Source organism: Alligator mississippiensis, chromosome 2 (assembly GCF_030867095.1).
Source record: "Alligator mississippiensis isolate rAllMis1 chromosome 2, rAllMis1, whole genome shotgun sequence".
Classification (NCBI taxonomy): domain Eukaryota; kingdom Metazoa; phylum Chordata; order Crocodylia; family Alligatoridae; genus Alligator; species Alligator mississippiensis.
This window is the reverse complement of record NC_081825.1, coordinates 211992202-212014636: the sequence shown is the minus strand read 5'-3', so window position 1 is coordinate 212014636 and position 22435 is coordinate 211992202. Positions and strand designations below refer to the sequence as shown.

Below are 22435 nucleotides of genomic sequence, written 5' to 3'. Positions count from 1 at the left end.
CCTCGTATTTAACAGCATTTAGCATTATAGAATTAAAATCATTTTAGAGCTCTTTAGTTAATGAATGGCAATTGCTGCTTTTGTCTTAATTAAGCTCTATATATTATAAACATATCAGTGAGTTTTGGTTTCTGTTGTTTAAAACCTAAAGCTTTATCTTACCTTTATTATGGGCATACAGACTCTAACTTTACTGAGTTACTTGCTTGGAATAATTCTAGAACTAGGTCCTTGAGGTAGATGACGTGCTTGTTAACTACTTGTTGGTTATTCCAGCAGACTGGAAGGAGATACAATCTGTTCCTGAAGCGACGTCTCAGGGTAAAACAGTGACGAATGATACTGCTAGTGGCTTGAATGGTTGCAGTGATGCTTCAACATGCTTCAACTGTGTGATGTCTTTTGTTAATTGGGAGCAAAGTTCATATTCAGATAAATACTCCACAACTCTTTTAGAGAGCTTTTATACTTCCATATGAGGGCACAGGGTATCCAGGACAAAATTCGTTCCACAGCCAACAATGATATACTCCTTTGATAAGCAATCCTTTTTTCCATCTTAATAAAAAATAGAGGTGAGCCCTAAAGACTAAATTTAGCCCTTTATAAACACATGAGCTAAGTACAGACAGTCAAAAAGCCCAAAGTTGAATTGACTCAGTCTTTGCAGGTTTTTGAAATTTGTAAACTACATAGATTGAACCAATAAGAAAGTGAACTGATGTTTACTTTTCAAACAAGAAATACAGCCAGGCTCTTGCAGTGGCCCATACTAATAGCAGGGGATGCTAGAGCTCACCTCCCAGCCTGCTGGCCAGTGCAGAGCTGGAGCCCTCTGATTCACCAAGCCATGCCCTCTCAGCCTCCCCACTGCCTGTGCAAGGAGTGGTGGTGGGAAAAAGCTACTTCTCCCACCTGGCACTGGACCCCCATCCAGGAACAGCTTGGGGCAGGGGGAAGGAGGGGAAGCTGGAACTGGGGCTTTACTCTGCCACCCCCTTCCCACCAGCTGGGAGCAGGGTTGGAATCTCCTAGCCATGCCCCCTTCTAAGCCTCCCAGCTGGCTGAGGCAGCGGGGGAGGGAAGTCTGCCCCTAGGCTTGGCTCTGCCCCCTGAGCTGGGAGCCATGAGCCATGCCCCCTCCTCAGCCTCTGGGTTGGCTGAGGGCCCGGGGAAGGGGAAGGGGAGAAGCCTGCACTGGGGCTTGGCTCTGGCCCCAGAGCTGGGAGCCAGGAGCCACACTTTTTCTCAGGCTCCTGGCTGGCTCAGAGGAGAGAGAAGCCTACACTGGAGCCTTGGCTTCCTCTCTCCTGAGCTGGTAGCCATGCCCCCCTCTGAGCCAGTCTAGAGTCTGAGGGGGAGCATGGCAAGGGGACTCCAGTCCTGCTTCCGACTGTGGGGGAGCAGAGCCAAGGCCCCACTGCAGGCTTCTCCCTCCGCTCCAGCCAGCTGGGAGAATGGGGGTGTGGCTCCTGGCTCTGAGGGTGGAGCCAAGTCCTGGTGTTGGCTTTTTCCCGCCCCCTGCCCTCAACCATCCTGGAGGCTTAGACGGGAGCATGGCTTCTGGCTTCAGACTCTGGTGGCAGAGCCAAGCTCCATTGCAGGGTTCTTTCCACTTCTCAGCCAGTCTAGAGGCTGAGAAGGGGGTGTGACTCCCAGCTCTGGGCTTTGAGGGGCAGAATCAAGCTCTCCCTATAGACTCCTCCTTCCCTCCCCAGGCCAGCAGCATTTGGTTTGGGGTCTGTTTCCCAACCCCTCCCCACTTTACTGGCAGCACCAAGCTGGGGGTCTGGCGCTGAACCAGAGGGATGAGTTCCTCGCCCCCCGCCTCCCCGCTTAAGCATCCGGAGGAGTGATATCCAGCTAGGGAGCAGAGGGACCAGGCTGACACTGCTCGCTGGAGCAGACAACACAGTCCAGGGCTGCAAAGCATCATAGGATGCCAGGGGACTGTGCGTTAACTTGAATCAGGAAGTTCCATAAACCAGTTTGAGCTATTTAGTGTTAACTAATCAGTTAACTCTGATGCTATATGCAACCAGGTTTATCTTAAAACAGTTTCAACCATTTTGAAAGCAGATTAAGAGCACTGAACTTCTGTTCTGTTACAGGTTTAAACCCGTTTCTGATCATTTAAACCAGTTTGTGTATAATTTCTGACCCTAGCCATGGAGTTCTTTCTGAATTCCATGTTAGGTGAGTCCCATTAGGCAAGGGTTGAATTTAGACCAAAATGGTAGATTAGGTAGATTTTATTTTTGTCCCAAGGACTTTATCTCGTAACAGATCTTGTGGAGTTCAGTAACCGAAAATTGTTAACTACAGGCAGTCCTCAACTTACGACTTAGAGTTGTGATGAACATCACTTAGAACGTTTATAAATTGACACCCCATTTTGATGTTCTGACGTGGGTTTTGTCTTTATGACAGTCAATACTGCATGTGGCTGGTAAGTGATGAAAGGGGAGGGAGAAGGGAAAGGGCATGGGGCAGATCAACACCCCCCGTGGTAAGGGAGGGTCTAGGGCTGGGACCAGGGCTGAGGTAAACACTGCCGAGCCAGGGCCAGGTGGGCACGAGTAGGTGGCGAGGCAGCTCCTGTCATTGTATGCTGCTCGTCTGGTGGCTTGATAGGCAGTTCCTGCCGCTGCTTCCACCGCTGGTCCGGGAGGGCTTGGGGGGGGCATGTGCCCCTGGCTACATGCAGGGTGCGGTACGCAGGGCCGAGGCTGCACTGGGCCATGTTCTGGGCAGGTGGCGGGGGCTATTGTGAATTTTCGGGTGGCTGCAGCCCCCACCATAGCCTCTGCTCTGCTGCCTGCTGTGCCCCAATCCAGGAGGGCACCCCCCTGTGCCCTCCCTCTGCTTGTCCAGCTGGGGTGGGACGGGCATGGGGCGTAGCTGCTGCACTGCCTCCAGACAAGTGACACACAGTGGCAGGAGCCATCCTTCCCGCGCCCCCCAGATGAGCCATGACTTTCAGGACATGGTGGTGCATGTACCTCTGGATTGGGGCAGGGCAGGAAGCAGAGTGGGAGCTCTGGGGGGGCTGCAGCCAGCTGAAAATTCACTGTAGCCCCCACCACCTGCCTGGAGCGCAGCCCGGTGCAGCCCTGGCACTACCCATCCTACCCCACACAGATGCGGTGGCACTAGGCCCCCATGCCCTCCCACACCAGAGGCAGGAGCAGTGGCAGGAACTGCTGGTTGAGCCACCAGAACAACAGCACACAGTGGCAGGGGCCACCGCCCCCACCTCCCTGCAGCTTCCTGGCCCTGACTGGGCAGCACTTGCCCCAGCCCTGATCCCAGCCCCAATCCCTCCCTCACCGCGGGGGTTGTTGATCTGCCCTCCCATGCCCCTTCCCTTTCCCTTCCCCTTCCACCACTTACCAGCTGCACACAGTATTGACCATCGTAAAGGAACTAAACCACCATTTGTAACACTGGTCCTATGGGAAAATTGGTTCCGAGTTACAACTTTTCGACTTAAGACACGGTTTTCAGGAACCAGTTATGTTGTAAGTCTGAAGACTGCCTGCATAGATCTTTTTTTCTAGAGAAAACTTTGTGTTTGGTTACCTGGAACTAACCAAAACTGGTGCCATAGCAGATATTGAGATAGTTATGTTTACCTGGTTACATTTAAAGCATTATTTCTGTAACACAATTTACTGGAAGAGATTAGATTTTATTTACTATTATATTTTAATTATATTATATTTTAATTTTATATTTACTATTATATTTATATTTTATCCTGAAAATTAAAATACAGAATCAACACTTTGATTTTAAAAAGAAATGTTAACTTTATACAGTAGATTAATGGATTTTAATTCTTTTTTTTTTAAGGAAGGAAATTTAAGGGAAATTTTGCAGATGGCTAAGATTTAGTTTGTATAGTTTTTGTTTTCTAATTCTTGATGTAACCAGTTAAGTTAATCACTGGGCAGTGTTTCTGGATAGTTGCTGCTTTAGAAGCCCTGGTTTGAAAGAGAGTAGGTGCATGAACTGTCTTTACTTTTACAACTGTTGCTGTGCCACTTGCTTTGACATTTTTCAGCTGTTCTCTAGTTTGCTCTTGCTTAAAGGAGTGCTATAATTAACTCTGCAGTATAAAAACCATATTGACGTATAACGAAACACTTGATATAGTTTTTGAGAGAAGCTTTAAACTGTTTTGAAGAAGAGGCATTTCTGAAAACTGAGAAATCTTTAAATCTAGCGTTGCTCACAGGCATTACTATATTAATGTGTATCATTTTAAGCTATATGCTGCATATATTTCAAGCGGATGCCCAGTGCTTGTACATAGCCAGTTGGAAATTCCTTCTCAACTCTCCTATAACTGATGGAACTGTTGTTAAAACTCCATCGTAGACACAGGTACCTTCAACTGTGAGGAGAATAAAGAACTGAACCCAACTGAGGAAGCTACTCTGTTCTTCTGTTGTGTTTTAGAGCAATGTAAAATTTGATTTTCAGTTGTTTACCTGTGCTCTTCACAGATTGACAAACGGCACCAAAGCAAGGATTCTGTTTTCTTCAGGGATGGGGTCCGGCGAATTGATTTTGTACTTTCTTATGTGGATGACCCAAATAAAGACGAGGAAAAGAAAGCGGTAAGTTTCTTTTTTGGTATCTTCTGAACACCAGCTTTCCCTGGTTTTTGCCTGGATTATTTTTCTTCTGGAGAAGCCATTTTTTGCTCTGAGGAAAAAAACCCCTTGAACCTGTGTACACTTGTGTTTTCTATTGGGAAAGCAGTGACTCTCCCAATAGAAACTAATGTCTGTACATGGCCTTAGATTTGTTTGAAATTGCCATCAGCAGCTACCATCAGAGCTCCAAACTTTCCATCCTCATTGTAAGTCAATGTCTCTGAAATAGCAGTTCATGGTAGCTGGCATTCAGTCATATCTACCTGACTAGAGTTTATTACACAGGTTGCTTCTCTTTTTATTTTTTACTAAAATATGTTTCATGTTGCAATCACCCAAGTCTTGAGCTTCCAGTGTTTTGATATGTTTGTCAGAAGACCAAAGGCAGAAAATTCTCTGAAGGCCCTTGATTTTGGAACTGACTCCTTGAGGAGCATTGAGCTACTTGGATCATGCTGAAAAGCCAATCTGTTGACCAGGGTTATGAAGGCTGAATGTGAATGATTATACACATGACTATTATTTCAACTGAAAAGCTCATGTATGCATTTTGTACGTGCTTGTATTATATGTGTACATGTATTAGTAAGATACCTTCTGTGTTCAGAAAACGTACTGGATCATTGCATTTTAATAAGCATGTGCAACCTAATAACTGTATGGTTAATTCAGATTTCCTTCATTGGAAGAATACCAGAACAATAATTTTACATTATTTAATTTGTGTTCAAATGAAGAAGTTGAGTTCTTGATACTTTGTAACTTAGAGCAAGTAGCTCTGTTAAACTCCTTGTTTAAATTATTATATAAACCTCCTTTTCCTTTAGGGTAATTCTGTGTCCTTCCCTTATAATAACCAGATGAAAATTCTGGGTTCCTGAGGCTAAGCTCATGTGTAGAGATAAGAGCTGATTTTGGCTTTTGCTGTTTATTTGAGAAAGAGCTTTTGTGTGAAGATTTTCCTCTGTTTAATGTACACAGTCAATTACTAATGCCCAAAGGGTGAAAAGTCTGATATCTTTATTAAGATAGATGTAAGATCCTTGGGCCACCATTTATGTCCACCACCAGTATTTTACAAATACCTTCACTAAGTGCATTAATATATGTTCATTTCTTGAAACACTGATGCTAAATTTTTCAAAAAATTAAAACAATCGATCTAAGGCAATGAGACTATGAATGTTAGAGCATGCCAGTTAATGGGAACCATCATTTTATGATGTGCACCATGTCTGGGAAAGACTAAATAAGGTACACACCTAAAGAAATACAACATTTGGTGGTTCACAGGGTAAATGTGATTCCTTTATTAGATCAACTAAATGGTTGGCAAAATTGTTCTTTGCAAGCTTTCAGATACAAACACCCTTCTTCAGGCACAGGGAGAGTTTGTTGTTTCTTTGTGTGCTCTCTTGGGTGAAATGGAAGCCAATATGCAAAATGCAGGTCTATGAAAATGCAAATGCTGGCAGGGAGGATCAGAGGCCCTGGGAGACAATAGGTGTGAGACAGGTAGGACCAACATGGCTACAAGCAACAACCCTAAAGCATTTGGTGGTTTTGTATTCATGTAGATAACAGCATTTGGGCAGGGTTTTGGGCCAGATTACCACTGAGGTCTCTTCCAATCTTTTGGTTCTGTGTACAGATTTGTGCTGCTGTCCTTACTCAGGTGAGTAAGAGATGTACTTGGGCCATGCCGTTGCACAGCTGCTAAATAGAACTGTATTTGTTTAACTGTTAAAGTGTCTAAAATGTAATTTAGAGTTTCACCAGCAGGCACTCCTTTACTAAATTAATTTGATCTATTTTCTTGTGAGGTTCATGGAGGATTCTTACATTTCCCATAACCTCCTGAGATTTGTGATGGATGAGGTCTATATAAGGTTGTCGGTAAAAGGGCTTTTATTCTTAATTACTTGCTTTATACTCCCAGTAAAATGATCTCAGTGTCTCCTCTGCTAGGCTTTCTGACTGGTATCTTGCTTTATTACCGAACTATTTGTAATTTATTATCTTTATTATTACCAATCCCTGTTGTTTTAAAACCAGGCTCAAAATATCCATGGAAATGGATCTTGTAGACAACAAAGCATGAAGTCCAAGCTTACTGTGGGTTGCTGTAAAATACCACTTAGCAAGTTCTCAGCAAAGCACAATAGCCACAGTGGTGACATTGGATCAGATTTCCAGAAGGAATCAAAGTGGCATTTCTGTTTGTTCTTTGTCTACACTGAGATTTTGGACCCGATTCAAGAAATGCACTCGTTCAAGCCATTTTTTACATTGTAAGCTCCAGTCCTGTCAACCTCATGAATTGAAAGGAATCATTAATTGGCCAAAAAATTCTAAAGATGTTTTAAAATATACTTTAGATTATTTTGGCTTTTTAAATTTTCCTTCAGCCTTTTGAGCCATTACAGGTTCAATTTACAAGCTGTTCTCAGCAATCACAAGCAGCCAGAACCTGATTTTCTTTTCAAAACGAAAACTGAGATGCTCATGTAATCTCATATTTCCAAGGGCAAATGATGCCTTAATGAAAAATCTCTGGAAATTTATGCTTGTGGAGTTCCGTGAAATAACAGACCTTCTTTAACCAAACACAGACACATAAAAAGAAGAAAACACACAAGTATTGTGTATTCCCTTTGTAGGAGGAAGAACAATTGGAAAGAATAGCTGTTTTTCTCTGGCAGTCAAAACACAGAGCCATGAAAAGTTGGCTCTCAAAACCCAGGAATTTTATTTTGGTAAATGAAATAAACTAAAATAGCTACATAAAGCAAATAAATAATCAAAGTTCTCCAGTGTGTGTACATCGTCTGAATCTGAACATCTTGCAGTCTGCCTTTCTTAACTGTCCCCGTTCAGCTTATGTGTTCAAACCAAGAAGGGGTTAATTACAGCTGTTATTTAAAGAAAATGGGTGCCTATAGACTTGTTCCAACATATTCTAATTAGAATGTGTTGGAGCAGACTTGATTAATTGAGTCTGGTGAAGCGTTCTAATTAGAATGCTCCAGTATGCCTCACTATCATCTGTATTGAGCGCCCTGTGTTTCAGAATGGTGGTGGGGAGGGGAGGGCTTTATTTAAAACTCATTAAATGAGCTTTAGTTAAAGTGCCCTCACAGCCATTTTGAAATGTGGGATGCTTAATACATGTAATGGTGAGACATTTTAATTAGACTGGCTCTCTGGGAACCATTCTAATTAAAATGCGCCTCCCCTCCCCTGGAGTTTCCCCAGGAAAATCTCTGCAATGACAGGACCTCTGTATATAGAGCTGTATAAACACTGGGAGTGTTTGCATGAGATGCTACTGACAGTGGTTACTGCTCATTTATTTAGCACTTGTATAATCAAGTACTAATAAATGCACAGTAACCAGAGTTACTGCACAGTAGCGCCGGTGGACACCTTTTAAGTAACATTACTTTGCAGTAGCCTAATAATACTGTGCAGTAATATTAGTATTAGCACTGTCAGTGCTGTGATATGTTACTGTGTAGTATTATTTGGCTACTGTGCTGTCCACATCTCATGTAGACAGACTCACTGTGAACCAGTTATAGTGTGGAGATATGTTTCTTGGGAGTCTGAGAAAGTAAGATTCACCAGTGTATTTAGGGCCAGTGTAAGGCCAGTGCAGTGAGGCCAGCAAAGTTGTACAGGCTAAGAATAGAAAGGTTCCGAGGAGAAGGAGCAACATTTTTTATAGCAGGTTTTGAGTACTTGCTTCAGAGAAATAGCTTTGGATTTCCTAACTTTGAATAGAATTCATTTCTATAGAGCAACAGTCTGCTTCAGATGAAAGCACTTCATGTATTAATAGGCCTATCTTTCCTCTTAGCTTCATACAATGCAAACCCATATACTTCATAATGCTAGTTCTTTGCGTACCCCCAAGAGCTCTACAAGTTCAGACTGGAAAAGCTGCCAAGTTTCTTGAGATAAACTTCTTGAGAGAAATCTCCTTTTAAGAAAATGGTCTTATTGAGATAATCAGCTAATTCAACTCTTAAGTTAACATGGTGGTTGCTTAAGATTAGAAAAGTCACAAAATTACACGTGGAAGCAAAATTTGTAAATATAATATATTGATTGAATGCTTTCTGATAAACAGAGCTTTCCTTATCATCCATGTAAAATAAGATGAATGGGACTGCAATGTGTGGCTGTCCACCCAGATCTGAACTCTCAAAGGCTCCCTCTACACGTTACAGGTAGAGGAATTTAGCCTGAGACCAGCTACATGTGCAAAGTACCCATCATGCCATAAAAAGCTCCAACCAGCTCTAAAGTTAGACTTTGAAAACGTGTATTAATGTTATAGCTGATTGCTATTGAGCTTTAATTCAGTTACCAGGGCTCCCAGCTGCAAGGGGGCACCATACCCAGCTGGGGCTGGGAGTCCTGCAACTGAGGGGACTCTCAGCTGTAGCAGCTGCCAACTCTGGGTCCTGGCAGCACTCTGGACCTGCAGATGCTGGGTCCCCACAGTGTGCCTCCCAGTGCCAGGACCCAGCTGAGTCCTAGCAGCCATGGAGCATCTCACATGCCATCTCACAGCCCTGGGGATATATGAAACCTCTGGGGCTGGGAGATCATGGCCACTGCAATCTCCTTGCCAGTGCAAGGGGATGTTTCGCATGGCAGGAGGCACAATTTTGTAGATGGGGCATTAGATCCCATCATGTCTTTGTCTGCGTGAGTAGAGGAGCCCTCTCTTCACATCTGCAGTGTGATTGCATCCATGTATCCAGGCTTTTGACTAAAACCTCTCTCTATTTTTGTTTCTGTTTAATCTCTTCTGCTTCTGGATTTCTATTATTCTAATATTGATCCTGTAGTGGCTGCAGTGAACTGCTACATTCTGCAAACATTCCTTTTTATCCCCTGGGCATGGGCCAACTAAGAAAATAATTGTCTTAGCTATCTTGGAGGTTAAAAGTTTACTTCTGACTTTCCATTGTTTAGGTGACCATATAGCATGTAGTGATCCCATCATTGTTTTAATTTTTAAAACCTAATTGCCTGAGGTAGGGAAGTACTGATTACATCCTTCAAGATGCTAAGAAGCTTCTGAATTCACTGAAGGCAAAGTTAAATCAAGCCATAAAATGTTGAAAATCTGGAGATTGTTTGTGTACCTTTTAATCAGATGTTCAGCTACTCTGGATTTACTTATTAGCGATTTGCATTCACCATCAGCCTTAGGATACTCATTATAAGCTTCCCTGTAATCTTGCACATCTGAAAGGGACAAATTTAAAAAAATAATACTTATGCTATCTCAGTAATGGGTAGTCTACAGCATCAGCTATTGAAATTTCACTTTTCACTTTGCAATTCCACTTAATAAACTCATTTTTATGAATGCATTTATTTTAAATGCAAAACATAACCCATAATCTATATGGTGCACAATTTATACTCACAGGGCACATACAAATTAAAGTCCAAAGCATTCAGTCAGAGTCATCTCTGCAATAAACCATTTTTTCTGTGTATTGTACTTGGATGTTATAAACTACATGAATGAATCCTAACTGTAAAGCTTTTTACAAACAAAAATCTAAATTATATTTTATGTTGGGCAATTTATTTTATATTTTATCTATTATCTAGCAGTAGATAGTGTTTATTTGTCCGACTAACCTCACCAATGCATTATTTTATCCATATATGAAATTTGCTGGCATGTTCAGAATAAAAGTGGCTGAATTAATTTAAGAAAAAAATAAAACAGTCTGATTAGAACTATTTATTTAGGACTGCTCACATTCTTTTTGTTGTCCATAGGCCCAGTTCTCCATAACGAGCACTCCAAAAGTATTATGTTTCTAGGAGCTCCACAAGCTGAGCTTCTTCATGGTGGACCAGAACTGTAATTTCACATGCAACACACAGACACAACTCTTTTTAAATCTTCTCAGCCTGAAAAGTGCAACTTTTGCCTGCATTCAGGTTACCCTGATGTGTATTATGCAAGAAATAGGGAAAGGATTCCCTAATTTCTCTCTCAGTTCCTGTTCCATACTGCTTAGCCACATTAGAGCTAGGCGTAGTCTAGCTCTTAGTGTTTTGTATTTTGGTGCAGTATCACTTGTAAATAGCATTAAATGTAATGTTACTGCTTTTTAAACTAAGAAAAGAGAGTACATTTTCCCAAATTTGGTTCTTTCTTTGCGTTCACAAAATTCTGATGGGCTCAGTGGAAGTTGTGGGAGTACCAGGAATGGCGAACTTGTGTTTTGTCTTGAGGGTCTGATTTTGTTCAGTGTTGAACACATACACCGAAATGCAAAGCCTTCCATTGTAATTGAGGCTCACAAGATTGAGCCCAAAGTTGTTAACAAGGGTCCAAATTCTATGTTGACTTTTGCTTTCTGCCACTATGTGATTTATGCTACTGGGGCATAAGTTAGCACAGAATTTGGCCACATATATTACATTTTTTGTAATACATTAATTTTGTTAGCACCAGTTATTGTACACTTGGAGTTTGGTTAGAATAGAAATGGATACTCTAATCCGGAGGAGATGTTTTCTAACATGAAAACCTATTGCTTAAGAGTAGTTTTTTTGTGTTAAGTAACAATGTACCATGAACTTCACCACTTTTGACTGATTATTCTTACTAAAACACAACATTGCTATCAAAGGTACCTTCATGTTTAAAAGAGTGGTTTATCTTTCTTAAATGTCTGATCTTATTTATGCACAATGGCATTTGGCTGACTTTTCCCACTGGACTTTGGATCCATTTTTGATAATCTTAATGCATCTGTTTTAGTTTGTCAGGTATGCTGGGAAGGAACTATAACAATAGTATAATTATTTAAGCTAGCCTTACCTCTGTGGTGCTGAAGTGGAAAAATTGCCAAAATATGGGCCCTTATTTTCAGCCTTGCAAGGTGAGTGAGGTCATGAATTTTAAATTGTGACATTGTTATATCTAGAAATGGTATCTCTGGCCCATTAAGAGACTTGAGAGACTGCATTTTGTCTCTCAAGCTACGGACAGGCTAAAATTGGGGGAAATTCTATACTTGGCATAAAAATAAAGGAAAAGGCTCTGGGAGCATGATTTTCTTTTTGGAGAGTTTCATCAAAACTGTGGAATCTAATATGATTTGGGGAGGGTGGATCAGTAAACAGACAGCAGATAAGCTAGTCAGAAGGGTACAAGCAATTAATTCATTCCATTCTCTACAAGTTATCACTCCAGAGATGTTGTATCATTGTATATGCAATATGGGGCAGGGTTCTCACCCTCTATACTTCTGAATTGTGAAAGAGGAAGATACTGCTCATAATCTCCTTTTCAAGGGATTCCTTTAATATACATAGACCACTAGTGGGCAAAGAGCCAGCAGTTGATTTCTTAATTTCCCCTAGTGTATGGGTTGGGGAGAGAAGCTGTATTGTCAGGGAACCATAGTATGATATACTGCATGCTGTAGTGACTGTCATGGGAAATATGGTTCCTACTACAGTTCTGTGTGTTTATGTAGATGCTTAGGCATACATAACACTCAGCTATAAAGCTGTATTTTATTCTTTGGTTTTGGAGTTTGATTTGGACATCAACTGTGAAATCCACTGAGTCTTCTGATATCTGTGATTATCCCAGAATGGAGCACTAATGTACTGGGAAGACAAAAGAGATGTAGAACAGCTAAAAATACCATGTTTTCTCATATACCACACACCCTATATTTTGGCAAGACAGAATGAAAAGAAAGGTGGGGTTTTTTTTGGGAGGGGGGGAGAGGGGCGGGGTTACAGTCTTCCCTGCTACAGCCTAGGATCACCATGGCTGGATGCCCATTTGTGCATCTGTCACTCATCCTCTCCTTCCAACTCGGGTAGGTTTTGCCTGACCAATCTCATCTTCTATGAGCAGGTGACATATCACCTGGATAAGGGAGAAGAGATTGACATCATATACCTTGATTTTAAAAAAGCCTTCTATCTGGCATCCCATGATCCCATGATCATCTCATAGAAAAACTGGCCAACTGCGGCCTCAGCTATGTCACAGTCCACTGGCTGGGGAATTGTCTCCAAGGTTGGACCCAGAGAGTGGTAGTTAACAGAAGTCAATCCTCATGGTGCACTATTACCAGTGGGGTCCCCCAAGGCTCCATCCTTGGGCCTATTCTTTTCAACATCTTCATCAATGATGTGGACATTGGTGTCAGAAGTGGACTGGCCAAGTTCGCCAATGACACCAAACTTTGGGATAAAGTGTCCACACCCAAGTACAGGATGGTGATCCAGGCCGACCTTGACAGGCTCAGTAAATGGGTGGATGAAAACCTGATGGTGTTAAATACTGAAAAATGCAAGGTACTCTACCTTGGGAAGAAAAACCTGCAGCATACTTATAGGCTCAGCAGTGCTACACTTGCTAGCACCATGGCTGAAAGGAACTTGGGAGTCATGATTGACCACAAGATGAATACGAGACACCAGTGTGATGTTGCAGCTGGTAGAGTGAGCAAAACTCTTGTTTGCATTCATAGATGCTTCTCAGGCAAATCCCAGGATGTCATCCTCCCACTGTACTCGGCCTTGGTGAGGCCACAGCTGGAGTACTGCATCCAGTTCTGGGCTACACAATTTAAAAAGGATGTGGAGAAGCTTGAGAGAGTGCAGAGAAGAGTCAGGTACATGATCAGGGGCCAGGAAAACAGGCCTTATGATGAGTGGCTGAGAGCTATCGGACGACTTAGCCTGAAAAAGTGCAAGCCTCAGGGAGACCTGGTGGCTGCCTATTAGTATATAAGGGGCATGCATCAAGATCTGGGGGAACGCCTGTTCACTAGAGTGCCCCAAGGGATGACAAGGTCAAATGGTCACAAACTCCTCCAAGACCAGCTCAGGCTGGATATACGGAAGAACTTCTTTACTGTACGAGCCCCCAAGGCCTGGAACAGACTGCCGCCAGCACCTACTCTGCACTCCTTTAAGAGACATTTGGTTGTTTATCTTGCTGGGATCCTGTGACCCCAGCTGACTTCCTGCCCCTGGGGCAGGGGGCTGGACTCAATGACCTTCAGAGGTCCCTTCCAGCCCTAATATTGATGAAATTAGCATGAATGAGAGAGAAATAATATAAATACATACAACGATAAAATGAATAATTAGCTAGAATCAAAACATTATATAGGGAAGCTATATTTTGCCTCTTGTAGAAATTTAGGAATTACTAGTCTGATCTCCAACACTGACCATCCCCAGACAATTCAGATGAATGTGTCCAGTAAACCTGTTCAGCATACATGGTATGACCATGGATCAAGTCTGGCTATCGCAGGGGCAGGCAAAATACAATGCTTGGGCCAGATCTGGCCTGCCAGGCCATTCCGTCTGGCCAGTGGGGCCCATAAAAATTTTTGAAAATTAATATTTATCTTCCCCTGGCTGCCTGTCAAAGATGACAGGAGACAGGGGCAGTAGGATCCAGGGGGAGCTGGTGGCAGAACTAGACAGCTGGAGCAGCAACTCAAGCCTGTCCCAGCACTCCTTTGTAGCTCCCCCACCCGGAGCCCCAGCTGGAAGCCTCTGCCTAGCAGGGTCTTCTAGAGGCTTCTGGCATGAAGCTGTTCCTGCCTCCCTGCACTGAGGGAAATACAGATAAGAAGGAGGGGTGGAGGGAGGCAGGGGAGGAACATGGGTGATTGCCCCAGTCAGGGCCAGATGGGCTGGCTCTTGTGGTCCCAGCGCTGCAGCTGGAAACCACGTGGTGCTGGAGGCTGGTAGGTGGGTGGGGGGAGCAGGAAAATGGCTGTGCAATGTGGGGAGAAGGGGCAGAGAGTTGGGCGGGGGCACGGGGTCTGTTCTGGTGCACCGGGGCCAGCACCAGCAGGGCCCGGAGCGGGCTGGCTCCCACCTCTGCCTGCTGGAGCAGTGCAGCTTGGCTCCATAGAGACCCTGGCAGCCCAGGCTCCATGTTCCTGCTGCCCCACTCTGGGTCCTACCTGTGCTGGCCCCAGTGCACTGGCATGGGCCCTGCAGTCCCACCCAGCTGTTACTGTGTTCCAAATGTCTGCTCACTACTCCTTCCTCGCACCTGCCACAGCCATTTCCCCACTCTCCACCCTGGCCCCCCTGCCCACTCCGGTATCACGTGGTTCCCAGCTGCAGTGCTAGGACTGCAAGAGCAACTGAGAAGTGGTGCTGGAGCAGCCAGGGGAGGGGGGATAGGGAAGCGGCAGGAGAAGGGCAGCAGTGGCAGAGCAGGGGCAAGAGGCAGTGAGCAGAAGCATGGGGCCTGTGCCAGTGCTCCAGGGCCAGGAACAGCAGAAGCACCAAGCTCGGGCTTGCAGGAGCCCTGGCAGGGCTCTGCCAGGGAGCAGGCTGTTGGCAAACCCATGCAAGCCACAGCCCTCCACAGTCACCCTCCCCCCACACACTTACAATCCCCCACAAACCCCATACCCACCTATACCCCACATAATCACCCCCACACCTATCCACCCCCCCCACAAGTCACACACACACACCCTTCCCCATACCTCACATACCGACAAAACTATACCCACTCTCCCACCCACACCCTCCCACAAGATACAAGAATAAGACTTCATTTTAAGCTATCACCTCTATGTACACTACACAAATACATGTAAATCAGGACAAAAATATTTTTTGAAATGAAATTAATGAATTTTGTAACACATTTTTGATTTTTATAATATAATTTGGTATTTTTCTGGTTCCAAGATGGCAAACCCCTTGCTGAAAGGAGTACTTCTGGGAGGCAAAGGGAGGGACTTCTGGTGGCAAAGGTCAGGGGCTAGGGAGGCAGGGCTTCCGCCCCCAAGATGGCGACCAGGGGGTGGGGCACCCATGCAGTCCTCGATGGCTTGCCAAAACTTGGTAAGAGGCCCTCCATCCAAAATAATTGTCTGCTCCTGGGCTATCATTGTTTACAAGGATAACAAGAATAACAAATGCAGAATAATTATAAAAGGAATAACTGGCTCTTTCTTGTGCTGTACAGAACTTTTGCTTTACAAAGTGTGATCATAGTCTATAGAAAATTTGGATGAAAAATTCAGTATAGGTTACTGAAATATTTTACAGGATTGTCTATTTAGTTTTAAAAAAAATAATTTGAACTCTGGGCCTAATCTAGAAATTAATAGAAGCTTTCCAGTGATTCCCAGGGGGACAGAGTTTGAGCCCAGTATATATTATATATGTTAATTCAACATCTAGTTATTATACCAGAGGAAACTCTGAGACATTTTGGTGAGTGAAAGGAAATTAATAGGATTTGGGAATAATTATTCTTTCAGGACTAATCTAGTTTCTGTTTTGGTAAGGATAACCTTCTTTTGACTGTAACAGAAACAATATTGGACGCATTGTATAGGGATATAGGGAAGATAATGTTCTGCAAAATTAAGTTAAAATTATGCCAACTTCATTAATTGAGTAAATTCTGTTTGTTTATAGGATAGAAGGAGAGAATTTGAGAGTAATCTGCAAAAATCTGGTCTGGAATTAGAAACAGAAGACAAAAAGGTAAACAATTTTCATCCCATTCAAATAAACTATAATCAAAGAAGTGAAGTTATAAATCGCTAGTTAATGTTTCTAACTTTCTTTTTTGGTAGGATATTATCCACTGTGTTATAAATGATTGCAAGGAATTTCAGTAATATATGTGAGAAACTAAAGCTAAGCAGATGCAATCACCTAACTGGGGAGCTGTCTCTTGATAAGCCTTGTGATAATACAGTTGTTGTTTCTGCAGGAAATGATTGCTTTTTATGTTTGAATGAGAAGAAAATAGTTTGCCAGATAACTGAACTCTGAGCTCATTTATACCCATAAACCAAAATCTACAGGAAGCATCCCTAGAGTCCCAGCCCACAGCCTCACCAATCCATGCACCTCATCCTCTCTACACAGTTTATGAGAAATACCTATTGTAGTAATTGGAAAGTGCTTATATCCTGTTGACAGTAGTATCAGGATGGGCCCTTATGCTGGTGTGTGGTAAGTCTAGTCTTTTTGCTTAGGGTTAAAGTTCTACATCATGCGTGTGAAGAAGTGCAGGGGGAGCATCTCTGGTCTGCATGTAAAAACACAGAGAAAAAATAACCTTGTAAAACCTATGGATCCCATGGAATCTGCAGATAAGGATCCAAAGGGCCGTTGGCTGAACATTACTATTTTATATGGTGAAACACTCTGTTCTTGAGTGCATGTACTAAGTTCAGAGGAATTCTGTAAAGATTTTGGTTGGGGGAGGGAACTGCTGTGAAACTATTCCTTAGCCACTGCTGCAGGCTATAGGGTTGCAGTAGCTTTGATGGTTGCTGATAGACTATGAGTTTTTCAGGTAGATCTGCATGATTGTGAGTTAATCATAGCGTACTTGCCATTTTGACATACCTACCTAAGACTGTCATTTGCTAAAGAGAGAGAATCTCTGTAAAGCATAGCATCATGAGATTCAGGGAGTTTGAACTGCTCTGAGGCATGCCACACCGTTTTTGAGATACACAGATTGGTTCAGAGGTGATATCGTTTATTACACCAACTAAATAGTAGCAAACAATTTCCTTTTTTTGCACAAACACCCTTCTTTAGGCTGAGGAGAAATCAAAGATTGTAAAAGTCCCCTTAGGTAGAAAAGAAACTCCATTTTGCTCAGGGGGATATAGAAAGTGAAAGTTTATTCCCCTGGCTATCTCTGGGTCCTTTTGTGAAAGTGTTGCTCTTTGATGAGTAGATCTGGCTGTCATCTTCCCTGGTGGTGTCCAATGTCAGCGGCAGATCCCTGACACCATTTCTGATGCATTCTGACTTCTGTGCATCTTAATTAGAAAGAAGGATTTAGCCTTTACTGTGCAAATCTGGTGGAGCTGGAAGTTTCCTTTAGAACTTCCCAAAACTGCAAAGAATATAGGTACCTTGTATCAACCAATCATACAAGTTTTCTTGTATTGAGTGGGGGGAGATTTTGCTCCTATTTTCATTGGATCAATTGAAGCCATTCAGATGAAAGAAAACAAATGCAGAAAAGTTCTGAAGAAAGTCTAGCTTCATATTAATCCTACAGTTAAAAAAAATAAAGTTTAGTCTGACATTTGGTTTAATTTTTCTTTTATAGGAATCTGAAAATGGCAAAACTTACTACGTGAAGATCCATGCCCCATGGGAGGTTCTGATTACATATGCTGAAGTGCTGAACATCAAAGTCCCCATCAAGGAAAATGATGTTCCCTGTACTATAGAAAATCCCATCGATTGTATGCTTTCACCATTTAGGCTTCCAGAGAAAGTGATGCATCCTGACCCAGATTACTTCACAGCACCATTCAGAAAAGATAGACAGGAACTCTACCTCATTCATGATGAAAGCACCTTCTTCTCACCATCAGTGAGAAACAGAATAGTATGTATCTCAGCCCTTTGGTTTACATGTGCATACAGAATTTAACAGTGACCTATAGTGTGGGGGAGAAGGAAAGTATATGGTACAGTATCCTCAATTTTTGCACAGTGAAGCCAACTGGCATTTGTGAAAACTGTTCCTTCATTAACCTTATTTAGAGCTTCCTCGTTCACTGGAGCCCTGAGAAGCATTGAATTTTCCCTATGCAATAAATGCTGCAGTGTCTCACCCTCTTCTCTGAGGAAGATTGAATCCCTCAGCAATACCCTTTTCATCCTTCCCTGTAGTGTGCTGTTAATCCAAGTTAAAACAGAAAAGACTTAAACCTGCATGTTTGCATCTTAGGTTTTCTATATTCTAACACGATGCCCATATGGAACAGAAGAAGGAAAGAAAAAGTTTGGGATTAAAAGACTATTAAGTAATGGCACCTACACAGCTGCTTACCCTCTTCATGATGTAAGTATTCTAGTTTTGCAGTCCCTTAGGTATTTCTTAGTCCAGGTCTCCTCCTTCATTTGTTTTACTGGCTGTGACATCACTGATTGAAACAGAAACTCATTTGGTCTCCAACCCTTCCAGTATCTACTGATGACTCTTGTCCTTTGTCCTGTAATGTATAAATAAGATTTGCCAGTCCTGTTATACAGTATGTAAATTTATGGGACGTAAATAATTTCAGCCAGAGAGGGTGCATCTACACATGCATTAATGGGTTTTTCCTTATGTGCGTTAAATTTAGTATCTCTGATGTGAGGTAGTAAATTGATGTGCATTAGGCTGCCCCAAAGCAGAGTAGCACAAGCATATGCTTTTTTAGGTGGTGCTTAATGGACAATAGCCTATTTTACTGCACATTTCTGTAATACCATGTTTTTTTATGCACCACTTTAATGTGCAGTAAAATAGACTATTGCACATTAAAGTGCATGTGTAGACATGCCCAGAGTGTATTAATATGACTCATACAATAATATATTTGTATAAATGGGATATGCTATATATTATGAGAAATTATAACAGTTATATGCAGTAACATATAATGACAAAGAAACAAGTAAATGAACAACATCTTCATCTGAGGCCATAGATACTACAAGTCACATCCACCTGCAGTGTAAATCTCCACTAAAAATAATAACGTTAACCCTGCAATAAATTTGGCCCTAAAAGACCACATAGTTTGATAAGTGCTTTATGATGCCTTCTGTGGGCAAAATGTAGGTACAGGTTTCTCTCACTTTATGCAAGTTCTGTGTGTGCGAATTCACTGTTATGCCATGACCCTTTTTATACCAAAAATTCATTGTATGCGAGGTAAATTCACTCTTATGCAATCTGTGTGGTGGAAGCCCGCAGTCAGCTGCTTTGTGCGGTGCATTGTGGGGGTGATGCGCACCAAAATATAGTCTCTTGTGCGGATCTGTGCTCCTCACTCATTGTCTGCAACACATTTCTGTACTTGCCATCCTATTATGATGGTGCCCTGTGCTTGGTGAGTACCAAAATTGTCTTGTAAAAGTGGTAGAAATGGGTCTGGGAGTCAGTACAATCAAGGTCTTGGAACATATCTCTATTTGTTACATTGTAAAGTAGGTTTATGAGAATTCAAGTTATGCACTGTTTTCCAGGAATGCATGTAGAGCATAAAGTGAGGGAAACCTGTACTATAAAGCTTGTAGGAGTAAAAGCTTTCTCTATTTGCTTTTCCTGCTAGGTGTGTTTTTAAAGAAAAGATGTCTGAATTTCTCTCTAGTCCCTATTTGCAGTGACAAAAGGGAGCTGTGCCACTAAGCACCAACATATTATACTGAAAAGCTACCTCCTAGCAACATTTTAATTAGCTGTTTGTGGGATTAATCTAATCCCTTATTTATTTTTAATAATCATTTGAAGATAATTATAATGCCTGCCAGCATTTTAAATTACACGTTTACTTGATTGATTTCTAATTTATGGGTCTGCTTTTTGAGAACTCTTTGCTTAATTTTTGTTGCAAGTGAATTAGAGAAAGAGAGTCTAAAAATGAGAAACGTCCCATTGAATGCAGTGTTATCACCTATTCGATGGGATGGAAATTGTGGCTGTTTACACAATGTCAGCTTGGCACAAGGCCCATACACTTGTTTTACTTGGGCACCTAGCACATTGTGGACAATATTAAAAACAGATGATAATAAAATAGCAGCACTGATGCCAGAATAGGGGTTCCAAGAAAGCTTTTCCATTCTGTGTTAGTAGTACTAGCCCCCAAACCATGAGTTTGTTTCCCAAAAACCATGAAATAGAAGTAAATATCAAGAGAGATTTACAAATGATATATCTTGAGTTATTTCGTTTCTAATTTTGGAGCTTTGAGGGTGCTCATGTACCACTCTTTCAACTTTGTCTCCACAACTGTAGACTTAAAACAGAAAAAAAACTGGAAGCTGAAGTTTTCTCATAGTCAAATGACATGTGAAGCTAGGGCTCTGAGACTTGACAAAATAACAGGTGTCACTAATGACACAGTAGTTACTTAATTATTGTAGTGGGTGTTCACTTTCCAACCTCAAGCCACAATGGTGATAGTAGGTAAGGAAAGTCCCTGGGTAGATGGAAACCAAATTGATACTTTATCATGTTTATACACTTCTATCTCTCAGTGCAAGCTTTTTGACTATGGAATCCACCATGAAAGCATGATTCTGACCAACAGAGCACTGAGGATTTGAACTGGGGTTTGTTTAGGAGTAATGTAGGGCTTGTCTACATTAGGACAATTTGTGCTAATGTAGGTACATGTTGTCTAAATGTAGGTGTGTTATACTTGTGTAAACCTGGCTTGCATCTGTGGCTTTCTTCAGTGAGTACAAGAACAAATCAGAAGTACAAAACATATTTTCCACCAATGCAGGCTGCCTGTAAGAGCTTAATGTTAAAATTTCTGAAATGTCCCAGGGGCCTACTGGTACACATGTTGTTTTAAAATATTATGTGTAAAACTTGGAGTATAGGGTTGAGTGCCAATAATTTTACTGAGTTGTGTTGCTACTAATATACATTTCTTCACTGTGTTGTATTAGCGTATTGATGAGCTGCTTTGTCTCTCTAATATATGCACACTCACACAGTGCCAGTACTGGAAGAAGTCAAATGATCCACACTGTGATAATGAGAGATACACGCTGTACATGGAGTGGGCCAGGTTTTTACGGTTTTTCAAGGAACAGCCTTTGGATCTCATCAGGTAAACTATCAGTTCTAAAAATCATTTATTGTACTTGGCCATATTCAATGGGTTTTCACGGCAGTATATGCCTGTATTCATTTGTCATTTTGTTCCTCTTGGGAACTTTTTTATCCATTTGTAATGTTTAAGGAAAAGCAGATACTTAAGCAGGGACCAGGTGCAGAGAATACATAGAATGTATTTTTATTAGCAACTGGCAACACTCTCTACTTCAAATCCTAAAACCGTTCCAACCCAATCACCCCAGGAGGGTCATTTTTCTGATTCTGCCTTGCATGCAGATGAATTTTTACAGAGGACTATTATGTACAAGATTTTGGTCCAAGGTAGCAGGTATTTTACAGAAACAACTGAACACCATTTAAGATGGAAGTGTTTTGAGAATGTCAATGACGTTTTGTCACCATTAAATCTAATCTGAAAGGACTCTTATTCAGTCTCAGATGTAAAATCCCACCTTAATACCTGAATTCTAAGCACTTGGTCCCTTTCTCATTCTTACATAGAAGTGCATTTCTTTACTGACGTGACACATTTCTCCCATTTGTAACACATCCTGCTACTTTTTCTATAATAAAAAGACCGTTCTTTTTAAATGATACATTTAGTCCTAAATTCTGCTTATTCATTTTGGTGCATAACAGAGGTAAATTCACATTTATATAACAACATTGTGGGTAGGGGAAGTAATTCCTTAAGTGAGGGACCAGAGAAAACAAAGGCAAATAAGGTCATCTGTCGTGCTTATTCAACACATATAACTCTTATTTATGGGCTACGTTCTGATCTTGCTTTAGCAGCATGACAATGGTTTTATTCTGTTGTGAGATCAGAATTTGTCCTATAGTCTTAATTTTGCATGGACCTTGACCAGTTTTGTCTTTTTTAATTTTTATTGTTCCTGTTTCCTGTCCAATATCATTGTGTGTTGCAGGAAATACTATGGAGAGAAGATTGGAATCTATTTTGCCTGGCTGGGTTTTTACACTGAGATGTTGTTCTTAGCAGCAGTAGTTGGCTTATTCTGTTTTCTGTATGGTTTGTTTACAATGGATGCAAATATGAGCAGGTGAGTGTAATTATCAGAACTACATTGAAGTGGAAGGC

General features: G+C 41.9%; 1 protein-coding gene across 4 annotated transcripts in view; it reads left to right on the top strand.

Annotated features, from left to right (window-relative positions):
• Positions 1 to 22435, top strand: part of ANO5 (anoctamin 5) — a 102821-nt gene that overhangs the window by 50346 nt on the left and 30040 nt on the right. For all 4 annotated transcript variants that reach the window (XM_019477019.2, XM_019477020.2, XM_014602389.3 and 1 more), the window contains 6 exons: positions 4512 to 4625; positions 16146 to 16214; positions 17812 to 18096; positions 18442 to 18555; positions 21210 to 21325; positions 22263 to 22397. In XM_019477019.2, coding sequence (XP_019332564.1) covers positions 4512 to 4625; positions 16146 to 16214; positions 17812 to 18096; positions 18442 to 18555; positions 21210 to 21325; positions 22263 to 22397 — 833 coding nt within the window. The remainder of the gene's footprint in view (positions 1 to 4511; positions 4626 to 16145; positions 16215 to 17811; positions 18097 to 18441; positions 18556 to 21209; positions 21326 to 22262; positions 22398 to 22435) is intronic.